The 13,842-nt window shown below is 38.5% G+C and overlaps 1 protein-coding gene across 1 annotated transcript; it reads right to left on the bottom strand.

Moving 5' to 3' along the window:
* Positions 1–1,062: 1,062 nt before the first annotated feature.
* Positions 1,063–13,045, bottom strand: LOC122665764. Its single transcript, XM_043861903.1, has 2 exons — positions 12,691–13,045; positions 1,063–1,943 (listed from the first exon to the last, which is right to left on the bottom strand). Exons 1-2 carry the CDS (start codon positions 13,043–13,045, stop codon positions 1,063–1,065), a joined length of 1,236 nt encoding a protein of 411 aa, XP_043717838.1.
* Between the last annotated feature and the right edge of the window lie 797 nt (positions 13,046–13,842).

Below are 13,842 nucleotides of genomic sequence, written 5' to 3'. Positions count from 1 at the left end.
TTCTGCCGCCCTTTTTGCTATAGTATCTGCAGGGGCGTTGCCTTCTCTGTAGCAGTGAGTGATACGCCACTGGATGGTAGAGAGATAAGTTTCCGCACTCCACCACTGTTGCAGAAAATCCCAAGGTATGTTTGATGCTAAAATGCCATAGACCACTAAGGCCGAATCACTTTCCACTCATAGGCGCTCCACTTGTAGGTCTTTCGCTTCTTTTAGGCCTAAAAAAAATGCTGCCTTTTCAGCTTGATAGTTGGTGCGAATTCCTTCAAAACTAGAGAAACCAAGTCGAACAATGCCCAAGTGATTTTGAAAAATGCCCCCAGCGCCTGAGTTTCCTGGGTTGCCAAGGGAGCAGCCATCAATGTTTAATTTCCACCACCCCAATGGTGGCAGTTTCCATCTCACCTCCACTATTCTTCTCATCTTTGGAGCTGCTGTGATCACCCTAAATATTCTTGCAACCATTAGCTCTTGCACTAAGCTAATTTTTATTCCTTTAATGTGGGAACAGTCTGAAATAGCATTGATGCATTTTTGAACAACTATTCTTGGCAGGCATTTCTGTCCTTCGAATCGGCGCTTGTTCCTCTCATTCCATAGCTGTTGGCAAACTATGATCAGAAGCGCTTTCCAAATGTCAGCCAGTATTACTATTTTAGACTTCCTCTTCCACCACGAGAATAAGAGCTCTATAGCCGGAAAGCCATTCCAGCTTTCACTGAAATGGCTTAAGATTTCCTCCCATACCTGTGCAGAGAAGCTGCAGTTGAGGATCATATGGCTTGCTGAGTCTTCTTTCGCCCAACAGAGGTCGCACCTTGATACAATTGGAACAGCTCGGCGACGGATGTTAGCATCAGTGGGAAGGGCCTTGTGAGCTAGCTTCCACCCGAACATTGAGACTTGGGGGTGTAGGTTCTGATTGCAAATGGCCCAATTCCACTCAGGCTTGATTGCTTTTTTCCTCAAAATCTCCCAAGCTGAGCACACTGAGAAGTTGCCCGTTTGAGTATGCGCCCAAAAGCGTGCATCCTCCTTGCTGGTAGGCATTATATCTATATTCTAAATTTTATTAAAAACACTTTGAAGAGCCCTGCTTTCCACCTGTGGAAGTTCCCATTTATTATCTTCTAAAAAATCAGAAATCTTAGCTGAAAGATTAATTGGGATTCTGCCTGGCTGGAGTAGTTCTTCAATGCTTTGGTTGCCTATCCATCTATCATACCAGAACCGGATGGATTCTCCACTGCCAACCACCCATCGTTCTTCATTCTGGACAAAGCTCCAAAACTTTTTCAAGCCTGTGAGGATGGTAGAAGGGTTAACATGTGATTTTAGAGTCCCATCCTTGTTAACCAATCTACAACGAATAAAAATAGCTAGGTTAGATGATCCACTTCTGATGGCCCAGGCAAATTTTGCTAGGAGGGCGAAGTTGACCTCCCTAAGGCGTCTAATGCCCAAACCGCCTTCATTCTTTGGCTTACACATGGTGTCCCACTTGACTGTGATGGCTCTGGTTTTCTCTGACTCACCTGTCCAAATAAAATTGCTCATCCATCTTTCCATGCTCACAATAGTTGTTGCTGGCCAATAATAGACTGAGAAGTTATAGATGGGGATACTGCCAATCACCGATCTCACCAGCTCCACCCACCCTGCTTGAGAGAGGAGGCGCCCCTTCCATGAAGATAATTTTTTCTTGAAATGATCTAGAAGGGGTAAAACATTTGCTTTAGTGACTCGGCCCTTGAGCAATTCCACCCCCACGTACTTTGTCGAAAAATAGCATGCGAGAATCTGTAGCACTGATAATAATCTTTCCTTGCGAGCTGCTGAAATTCTGCCCATAAATACCTTGCTTTTTGACAAGTTAATGTTCTGCCCTGATGCCTGGCCATAGTCTTCAAGGAATTTCTTGAGAGATTTTACTCCCTTTAGTTCTGCCCTCAAAAAAATAAAAAGATCATCAGCATATAACAGATGAGAGGGAGTGGCTACCTGACAGGGACCTGGTAACGAAAAAATGTTTCCCTAAGCACAAAGACGACCAATACCCCTGCAGAGCACTTCTTCGGAGAGAATGAACAGGAGGGGGGAGAGGGGGTCTCCTTGACAAAGCCCTCTTTCCACATTGAAAAAATCAATTGGCCCACCATTGATGAGAACTGATATTTTAGTGGAAAGCATAGTTTGTTTGACCAAATTAATCCACAAATCTGAGAACCCAAAAGACCTGAGTGTTGGGTAACCTAGAGGGGGGTGAATAGGTTACCACTAGTGGATTTTGCCTCTTTTTCGATTGATTGCACACTTATATTAAATATAAAAAGCAAGAGTAAATGAGGCACAAGATTTATAGTGGTTCGGCTAACTTAGCCTACATCCACTCCTCTCAACCTTGAGAGAATTCCACTAGTATTTCCCTTTCAATACAATAGGTGGGGAAATGATACATTTACAACTCTTTTTAACAGGATAAGAGGATCCTTACAATCCTAGTTCTAAGACAAGAGTATCCTTTCAATCTCTTAAGGATGAGAGGGTCCTTCTACTAATCTAAGTACGGTCTAGATTAATACAACAATGCTTTATCAAGTCAAAAGCATAAATAAGTAAATACAATAGAAGTTTGGTATAAATACCTATCAAAGAGTAGTGACACTTTTATCCTTTGAGTGATGGTGCTCAATGATATGAATGAGAGTGATGCACCTTGAGTCTCCTAGATGATTCTCCTTGATGGCATGAGTTGGAGAGAGTGGAGAGTTAAGAGCTTGGTAAGATCTCTTTGAAGAGCTTGAATTGAATAATTTAGCTCAATGACAAATTTTTACTTTTGTACTTTCACAAATGTACTATGCACTTTTTCTATTAAAAGATGTGTTTTGTTTCTTGTTTGGATGTGTTTTATAAAGCCAAAAGTTGGAGTTTGTTTGTTCTCCAACGGATATAAAACAGTCATATTTTTAGACTGTCGGTCCACCTATAAAGGTTGTCGGTCGACCATAAAAAACTAGCCATTGAAAAATTAGCCGTTAAGGCCAAGTTTGGGGTTGTCGGTCGATTGTCGGTCGACTTATGGATTGACCTACAAGTGTCGGTCGGCCTATAATTCTGTCGGTTGCAACCGACAGGCTACTGGAAACAGGTGTTTGTTTTTTTTATATTCTGTAGGTCGACCGACAGATAGTTATCTTATTTTTTATTGTCTGTCAAGTGGATTTTTGGTCCAGCTTGCTTGGGACTTCATAGGTTTTTGTCCAACACTTTAATGACCATATTTCTTGAGTCTAGGGCATGGGAATGAGTTCCTCCTAGGGTCTCTTACATGTGAATGCAATGTGTGTGCAATGTGATATGCACATGTAAAGAAATGTGTTCTAATGCACTTGAATCTTCTTGGAGAGTCTTTGTCTTGTTAATTCTTGGCTTCCTTTAAAAGATGTTCTTCAATCTTCAAATTTCTTCTTTTCCTTAACTCTTCTGTTGTGAGTTCCGTTGATCAAGTCTTTCCTGGATGCTTGATGCTTCCAACGTCTGACTATGAAGCTTACTTAAAGATTGGAATATTAGTATTAATCTTAATGTTTGTTATCATCAAAATCAGTTTATGGAGGAATGTGTTTTCCAACAATCTCCCCCTTTTTGATGATGACAAACATGTGATTCAAAATATGCACTACTCATGTATACATGCAATTTCAAGATAAATATATGCATTTCTTAGGTAGGCATGTAACTCAAGATGAATATGCATTATCATACATCATATGATTATTTGAATCATATATGCATTATCACATATTATGAATATTTGAATCACAATAACTTCTCCCCCTTTTATCAACGTAAAAAGGAGGTGTAGAGCATGAGTAGCTCCCCCTGAGCCAGTGCTAGTAACCAAGAACAAGCAAAAACAATCTTAGGGTGGCTCCCCCTAAGAAAATGACTTCCTGCATGGTTAGAAGAACAGAGAGCAAATAATATGAAGCCCAATAAAGTGTTAATTTTAAAAGCATCACATGCTTCAAAATAGAAGTTCCATATTTTAAAAATATACCACAAAAGTACATATCAAGAGTTCTAATATAAAGTCAGTGATGTCAACTATCTCTACTGTGGAGGAGGGGGAAAGAAATGTAGATTGAGACGCTGCAAGATCACTTGGTTCTCCTTTTGGATGCGAAGAATCTCTTCTTGATCTTTGTGTAGAGAGGCGAAGTGGTCATCAAAGCCCTTCAGGCGGGTGTCAAGTTGTTGGCAAAAACTTGAAAATTCTCCTCTGGTGACATAGTCTCCTGAGGGTTCACCAACATAGTCTTCATCCTCACTGTCGTCCTCTTCTTGTGACTTTGCTTCTTCACCTGTAACATGTTGGGTAGCTCTCTTCCTTCGGGCTTGGTGTGAAGGAGGAGCCGCAACAAAACCTAGCTTCATCTTTTTGATGGTGGATGAGTCAATGTCAAGCATCTTAGGGTCAATGAATTCCCCAGAGAGATCCACCTCATGGAACTTAAGGATGGCAGTTATGAGTCTGCCATATGGAAGGTTTCCCCTATAATGAGGTACTGCACAGTGTTCCATGGTCTTCATAATCAAGTATGGAAGATTGATAGGATTGGCAATGACAGACACCAAGTAATGTAGGCTTGAAAGGGATTGACTTGGTCTCTATGGCCTCCTTTGGGCAAGATGTTGTAGCTTACAATGAAACTGATCATCCTAGGTAGTTCATGAAGTTGGATAGCTTTAACAGTTGGTTCAAACCCAACATAGTCTTTCATGATGGCACCATAAATTTCATCTACATTCATAAAGGTCTTGGCATCCCCTTTGGGAGGAAGATATCTCATATCTCCTAAGGTGGGAATTCCCATGATCTCTCCTAGATCTTCATAAGTGAACATGATGGGAACACCCTTTACTAGGGATGTGATGGCAAGCCTATCATTCACTATTTGGGTTCTAAGATTACAGTAAAAGTGTCTGGCAAGGTCAGGATAGTAGGGATCAACATAAACTAAGGTATTTTTCCAACCCAAATATTTAAAATATTCTTCAATGTCATAGTCAAGGAATTGAGATACTCTTACAGTTCTTTCCTTGTCAACCTTTTTCTTCTCAAATTTTCCCCAGAGAATGGAAGCTTCTTCTGAGATGAAGAGAGACTTGTCATATGCTGCAGAGCTCTCTCCAACTTTGGCTTTCTTCTTTGGTTGCTTGCCCTTGCTTTGCTTTGGAGCCATTTAAAACCTAGGGCTTTAGAGATTTGAGAGAAATAGAGATTTTTGGGTTGGGAGTGGGTAGATTGTGTAGGAAGAGTGATTTGGGGCTTGGATTTGGTGAAATCTCAAGGAATTTTGTAGGGTTTTGCCTTGGAGTTCAGAGAAAAAGGGTTTTGGAGAGGAGAGGTCTCGAATAAAAGAAGAGGAAAATGAAAAGAATCCTCTCGGTTCTTGTTTAAAAATGAATTTTTTCCGTGTCGGTCGACCGACAGGTCAAAAACAGGGATTTTATGGAATTTTAGCCCAGAATTCTCTAACAGCCTGATTTTTAGGCTTTTTGAGGATTTCACTTTACTCAAAAGGGTTGCAGATCTCGAGTTCTCTCCTCAAATAGCAGAATCTCTCTTCACTTAATGGCTTGGTGAGGATGTCTGCAAGTTGTTTTTCAGTTTCAATGTATTTTAGAACAATTTCCCCTTTTTGAACTGTGTCTCTAAGAAAGTGATGCCTAATATCAATATGTTTGGCTCTTGAATGGAGAATGTGATTTTTACTTAAATTGATTGCACTTGTATTGTCGCAATTAATTGGAGATGAACCAAAATGTATCCCATAGTCCATGAGAGTTTGCCTCATCCAAAGGACTTGGGCACAACACCTACGGGCCGTAATGTACTCGACTTCAGTAGTGGAAAGAGCAACAGAGTTTTGTTTCTTGCTAAACCATAAAACCAAGCAAGATCCTAAGAAGTGACATATGCCACTTGTACTCTTGCGATCAAGATGGCACCCTGCAAAGTCGGCATCCGAAAAGCTTATTAAATCAAAATTTTGGTTCATTGGGTACCATAATCCTACATTTGTATTACCTTTAAGATATTTAAAGATTCTTTTAACGGCACTAAAGTGGGATTGCATTGGGTTGGCTTAGAATCTAGCACAAGCACACACGCTAAACATGATGTCTGGCCTTCTAGCGGTGAGATATAGAAGGCTGCCAATCATGCCTCTATAGCGTGTAGGGTCTATGAGAGTACCTTCCTCATCTTTAGATAGCTTTAGAGAGGTACTCATGGGGGTGCTAGATGACTTTTGTCCATCAAAATCAAATTTCTTGAGAAGTTCTTTAGGGTATTTAGTTTGATATATAAAGATTCTATTTTTGGTTTGCTTAATTTGAAGTCCTAGAAAAAAATTTAGTTCACCCATCAAACTCATTTTAAATTCATCACTCATACATTTGCTAAATTCAAAACAAAGATTTTTATTGGTGGATCCAAATATAATATCATCAACATATATTTGCACAATAATAGAGTCTTTTCCTTTATGTTTCACAAATAAAGTTGTATCAACCTTACCCATTTGAAATCCACTTTGGATTAGGAATTCACTCAATCTCTCATACCAAGCTCTAGGAGCTTGTTTGAGTCCATAGAGAGCTTTGTTAAGTTTGAAGACATGATCCGGATATTTTGTATCCTCAAATCCAGGAGGTTGTGCAACATATACTTCCTCCATGATAAAGCCATTTAAAAAAGCACTTTTGACATCCATTTGGTACAGCTTAAAATTTTTATGACATGCAAAAGCAAGTAGCATTCTAATAGATTCCAGTCTTGCTACCGATGCATAGGTTTCATCAAAATCTATCCCTTCTTGTTGATTATATCCTTTGGCAACTAATCTAGCTTTGTTTCTAATGATTGTTCCATCTTCATTAAGTTTGTTTCTATACACCCATTTGGCTCTTATAATAGAATGATTTTTGGGTTTTGCGACAAGCTACCAAACATTGTTTCTTTCAAATTGATGGAGCTCTTCTTGCATTGCTACTATCCAATCACTATCTTCCAATGCTTCTTTTATGTTTTTAGGTTCAATTTTGGATATGAAGGCAACATTGTTGCAAATGTCTTGAGTTTGAGATCTAGTTTGGATTCCTTTGTCTAAGTCTCCAATGACATGATCCAAGGGATGGTCTTTCCAAGGTCTAACCTCTTTGGGTAGATCCTTTGGTTGGTCTTCGGGTTCTCTTAGAGAGAAATTTTCTATGCTCTCTCTAATCTCAACAAATGTATCATCATCATCAACCAATGGCTTGTGTCTATCTTTAGGAAGAGATTCATCAAATTTTATATTCATTGATTCTTCAATAATCAAACTTTTCTTATTGAAGACTCTATAGGCTCGACTATTTGAAGAGTATCCAAGAAAAATGCCATCATCGGCTTTAGCATCAAATTTTCCTAAGTTATCCTTAGTATTTAATATATAGCATATACACCCAAACACTTTAAAGTAATCAACTTTAGGTAGTTTATTATGATAGAGTTCATAGGGTGTTTTGAGTAATATATGTCTAATTAATATGCGATTTAACACATAGCAAGTCGTATTGACCGCTTCGTCCCAAAAATATTTTAGAAGAGCTTTACTTATTGAAGACTCTATAGGCTCGACTATTTGAAGAGTATCCAAGGAAAATGCCATCATCGGCTTTAGCATCAAATTTTCCTAAGTTATCCTTAGTATTCAATATATAGCATATACACCCAAATACTTTAAAGTAATCAACTTTAGGTAGTTTATTATGATAGAGTTCATAGGGTGTTTTGAGTAATATATGTCTAATTAATACGCGATTTAACACATAGCAAGCCGTATTTACCGCTTCGGCCCAAAAATATTTTAGAAGAGAGTATTCATTTATCATTGTTCTAGCGGTCTCTTGGAGTGATCTATTCTTTCTTTCAACCACCCCATTGGATTGAGGTGTTCTAGGAGCGGAGAAGTTATGGGTTATGCCTTGTTCATTGCAATAACTCCCAAATTGGTTGAGATTGTCAAATTCTCCTCCATGATCACTTCTAATGGTTGTTATGAGATATCCCTTTTGGTTTTGTATTCTCTTACATAGAGATGCAAATTCATCAAAGGCTTCATCTTTATGTTTTAAAAATAAAGTCCATGTGAAGTGAGAGAAATCATCAACTATTACAAATGTGTATCTTGAAACGCCTAGGCTAGGTGTAGTAATAGGTCCAAACAAGTCCAAGTGTAGTAGTTCTAAGGGTCTAGTGGTAGACACTTCATTTTTAGATTTATGAGATACCTTGGTTTGTTTTCCTCTTTGACAAGCATCACATACATGGCCTTTTTCAAATTTGAGTTTGGGTAAGTTTCTAACTAAATTCTTAGATACAATGGTCTTAATCACTTTTACATTAATATGTCCTAATTTTCTATGTCATAGGTAGGGATCAACATCATTTGACATAAGACATGTATTACTAGAATTAGCTTCATCCAATAAGCAGATATAGATATTATTTTTTCTAATTCCTTTCAAGATAGTCTTATCATTTGAATTTTTCACTAAGCAATGAGAGGTTTTGAAAATGATACTATATCTTATATTACATAGTTGACTCACACTAAGCAAATTATACTTTAAATTGTCAACTAGGCATACATTGGATATGATTGTACTTCCAATGGTGATTTCACCGATGCCAATGATTTTTCCTTTGCTATTGTCCCCAAATGTCACCATTCCTCCATTGTACTTGTTTAGCTTGGTGAATAGATTGGGGTTAGCTGTCATATGCTTGGAGCATCCACTATCAATATACCATTCAATTGCTTCCTTGCTCTTCAAAGATATCTACAAAAGCAATCAAGTATATGTTGGTCCCAATAATCTCATGGGTCCATTGAGGTTAGGATTGATCATACCCTTAGGTATCCAAGCTCTTCTAGAATTTTGATTTTGTGTTGTAGGTGTGATAGATGTAGGTTTTTGATGTCCATATGATCTTTGGGTTCTTCTTGGCCTTTAAAATTCATAGTGTCTATATGGAACATAGTAATTTTGCGATGTGTAAGACTTATTGTTGATATAGGCCATTTGGTGATCATGGGGCCTAGTGTATGTGTTTGGTCTATAGTGATTTTGAGGTCTTTGGGGTGCATATGGCATATATGAAGCATTTTGCCTATATGGTTGAAATGGCTTAGGCTTGGGATATTGTCTTTGTGGCCTTTGGGGCACAAATTCTCTTTGAGGTTTGTTGGTCTTCTTTTGAGAAGTATAGTAGAATGCATGATGCTTCCTTTTTGTATCCGATTCTTTATATATTATCTTACCATCAATATAGGCACCGATGCAAGTTTCATACCTGGGTAAATGACATTTTTCACATACAATGGGATGTGAGGTTTGGCCTTGGTTTGATTTTTTCCATTTTGGAGTTCTCATCTTTCCCTTTCCTTTGGCTTGATGTGGTCTTTTACCATCATAGCCTAGACCTTCTTTATTTTGAGGTCCCTTTTGTGGGTTTCCTAATAATGTATCTAAGGCCTTTTGACCCTTAGTAAAGGTGTGCAATGTGGATGTTAGTTTCTTATTTTCTTCTTCTAGGTTGTGTGCATGTTAAGTCAACTCATCAATTTTGTGTAGAAGATTGGCTACTTCTTTTTCTAAGGCCTTTTTAGAAGCTTCCTCTTGGAGACTTACATTATAAAGTTCTTCAAAGGCCTCTTGAAGTTCTTCATATTCTAAATCATCATTGCAAACCGGCAAAGAACTATGATAGGGAGAGTTTACCTCGTCATCATCATTGTTGTGAGCCATTAGTGCCAAGTTGACGGTCTCTTCATCAGATTCATTATTTTCTTCTTCACTATCACCTAAATCCCATGATATCTCGGCGGTGCAAGCCTTTTTCTTTCTACTTTCCTTTCCTTTTAGCTTGGGGCACTCGATTTTGAAGTGTCCGAGCTTTCTACATTCATAACACACAATGTCTTTGTTAGTATTGAAAGGTTTTTCCTTTGTGTATGTTTTACCTTTGTTTTCTTTTGATGGTTGTCCTTTGTAGAATCTTCCTCCTCTCTTTCTTGGGAATTTTTGAAACTTCCTTGTGATTAGAGAGATTTCTTTTTCTAAATCCTCTTCATCGCTTTCTTCTTCTTCGGATTCACAAGAGGTCTTGAGTGCGATGGACTTTCTCCTTGGTTCTTTTACTTCTATGACTTTATCATCTTTAAGGAGTTCAACTTCATGGGTTTGTAGAGTACCCATCAATTCATCCATGTGTAGGACCTCTAGATCTTTTGCTTGTTTGATGGCGGTCATCATTGGTCTCCACTTGGAGGGTAGTGATCTCAAGATCTTCCTTACATTCTCCGCTTTGGTGTATTCCTTTCCTAAGCTTTTCAACTTGTTAACAATGTTAGTAAACCTAGTAAACATGTTAGAAATACTTTCATCATCAAGCATTTTAAACAATTCATATTCATGAATAAGCTTGTCAATTTTGAGTTGTTTAACTTGTGATGTTCCTTCATAGGTAACCACAAGAGTATCAAACATCTCCTTAGCCGTGTTACACATATTAGTTCTATTGAATTCCTTTTCATTAAGAGCACATTGTAGAAATGCAATAGCTTTATAGTTTTGTTGTATGTGTGTTTTATCCGATGGTGTCCATTTGGATTTCTCCTTAGGTACAATTTTTCTTCTAACTTCTTTTGTGATTTGGAAGGGACCTTCCTCTATCACAGTCCATACATCAATATCATGAGCACACACATAATTTTTAAACCTACACTTCCAGTAGGCAAATCCTTCACCATCAAAGTATGGTGGCCTAGAAGTGTTGAGCCCCTCAATTTGGTGTGTAGATGATGATGATGCCATGTATTGTTTTTAGCACAATATAAAGATAAATATGGTCTTAGTTTTGAGCTCCTGTTCTGATACCAATTGTTGGGTAACCTAGAAGGGGGTGAATAGGTTACCACTAGTGAATTTTGCCTATTTTTCGATTGATTGCACACTTATATTAAATATAAAAAGCAACAGTAAATGAGGCACAAGATTTATAGTGGTTCGGCTAACTTAGTCTACATCCACTCCTCTCAACCTTGAGAGAATTCCACTAGTATTTCCCTTTCAATATAATAGGTGGAAAAATGACACATTTACAACTCTTTTTAACAGGATAAGAGGATCCTTACAATCTTAGTTCTAGGACAAGAGTATCATTTCAATCTCTTAAGGATGAGAGGGTCATTGTACTAATCTAAGTACGGTCTAGATTAATACAATAATGCTTTATCAAGTCAAAAGCATAAATAAGTAAATACAATAGAAGTTTGGTATAAATACCTATCAAAGAGTAGTGACACTTTTACCCTTTGAGTGATGGTGCTCAATGATATGAATGAGAGTGATGCACCTTGAGTCTCCTAGATGATTCTCCTTGATGGCATGAGTTGGAGAGAGTGGAGAGTTAAGAGCTTGGTAAGATCTCTTTGAAGAGCTTGAATTGAATAATTTAGCTCAATGACAAATTTTCACTTTTGTACTTTCTCAAATGTACTATGCACTTTTTCTATTAAAAGATGTGTTTTGTTTCTTGTTTGGATGTGTTTTATAAAGCCAAAAGTTGGAGTTTGTTTGTTCTCCAATGGATATAAAACAGTCATATTTTTATACTGTCGGTCGACCATAAAAAATTAGCTGTTGAAAAACTAGCCGTTAAGGCCAAGTTTGGGGCTGTCGGTCGATCTATGGATCGACCTACAAGTGTCGATCGACCTATAATTCTGTCGATTGCAACCGACAGGCTACTGGAAACAGGTGTTTGTTTTTTTTATATTCTGTAGGTCGACCGACAGATAATTATCCTGTTTTTTATTGTCTGTCAACTGGATTTTTGGTCCAGCTTGCTTGGGACTTCATAGGTTTTTGTCCAACACTTTAATGGCCATATTTCTTGAGTTTAGGGCATGGGAATGAGTTCCTCCTAGGGTCTCTTACATGTGAATGCAATGTGTGTGCAATGTGATATGCACATGTAAAGAAATGTGTTCTAATGCACTTGAATCTTCTTGGAGAGTCTTTGTCTTGTTAATTCTTGGCTTCCTTTAAAAGATGTTCTTCAATCTTCAAATTTCTTCTTTTCCTTAACTCTTCTATTGTGAGCTCCGTTGATCAAGTCTTTCCTGGATGCTTGATGCTTCCAACGTCTGACTATGAAGCTTGCTTAAAGATTGGAATATTAGTATTAATCTTAATGTTTGTTATCATCAAAATCAGTTTATGGAGGAATGTGTTTTCCAACACTGAGCACATCAAAGAGAAAATCCCACTCCAGGGTGTCAAAAGCTTTCTGAATGTCAAGCTTTAAAGCCATTCCTCCTCCCCTACACTTTGAATGCATTATATTGGCTAGCTCAGAGGCTACACCAATATTGTCGTGGATCACTTTACCATGCTAGAAAGCCCTCTGCTCTGCTGAGATCAAATTTGGAAGAATAGAAGATAGCCTGGTAACCATGATTTTGGGAATTAATTTAAAAAAGAAATTTCCAAGGTAGATGGGACGAAATTGACCCACATTGCTAGCACCCTCAATTTTTGGAATTAGGGTAATGAAATTGCTATTAATGCCTTTAGTGACCACTCCTTCCCTAAAATAATTCTGTACTCCACAGCAAACATCAGGTCTGACGATCTCCCAACAATACATGTAAAATGCTCCAGGGAAGCCGTCTGGTCCGGGTGCACTAGAGGGACCAAGATCAAACACTGCCGCTTTAATTTCCTCTGCTGAGGGGACATGAACTAGCATTTCATTGTCGCGATCAGAGACCAGTCTAGGTAGAACTGCCAATAACTCATCATTTCTCTGTGTTGATCCCCTCTTGAAAAATTCATGAAAGTGATTTGCAAAAACTTCCCCTATCTCCTCAGAATTGGACAAAACTCGCCCATCTTCTAGCTTCAGCTCCTTGATAAAATTCATGGAACGCCTGATTTTAGTGGATAAATGGAAATATTTGGTGCACCTGTCGCCAAGTCTGATTCTCTTATCTCTTGATCTTTCTTTCCATAGTTTTCCTGCAGTAGGACTGCCTTATCATATTCCTTCCTTGCCATCATTTCTTTATAGAAAGTATCATTTGAAATTCCATCCTCTTCAATCAGGGTCAAAATTTCATCCAAATTGGCCTCAGTCCTTGCCACTTCATGATCAACGCGTGGAAAGACTTCCCTGACCCATGCTCTAAGTGGTGCTTTCAAGCATTTTAGCTTTGTAGCAACCACAAAAAGAGGAAAACCTCTGACCGGTTCAGATCAAATTCTTTCAACCAATGACTTGAAATGTTCATGTTCTAACCAGAACCGTTGGAGGCGAAAAGGGACATTGTGGGGGCGTTGCACCCTCTCATAAGAGACCATGATTGGCGCATGGTCCGATGGACCTCTGATCATTACCCGCTGCATACAATTTTCATAAGTTTGCCACCACGTGTCATTGCAAAGGCTACGATCCAGAACTGCTCTGACATTGCCTACTTGTCTGTTATTTGACCATGTAAATATTTGACCAAAAGAAAGAATAATTGATAACTCATAGGAATCCATCATGGCTGTAAACTCTTCAGCCGAACTAGAGCTGAAACGGCCTGGACCAATTTTATCAGCGGCATATAAGTAGGTGTTAAAGTCTCCCATGACCTGCCACGGCCTCACCGAGCCTGCAATAGAATCCAGATCTAACCATAGAGAGTGTCGCCCTGCTTTGAAGCAACTAGCATG

The sequence above is a fragment of the Telopea speciosissima genome, chromosome 6, assembly GCF_018873765.1.
Source record: "Telopea speciosissima isolate NSW1024214 ecotype Mountain lineage chromosome 6, Tspe_v1, whole genome shotgun sequence".
NCBI classification, from domain to species: domain Eukaryota; kingdom Viridiplantae; phylum Streptophyta; class Magnoliopsida; order Proteales; family Proteaceae; genus Telopea; species Telopea speciosissima.
The sequence above is the reverse complement of the archived record's forward strand: the minus strand, read 5'-3'. Positions and strand labels throughout refer to the sequence as shown.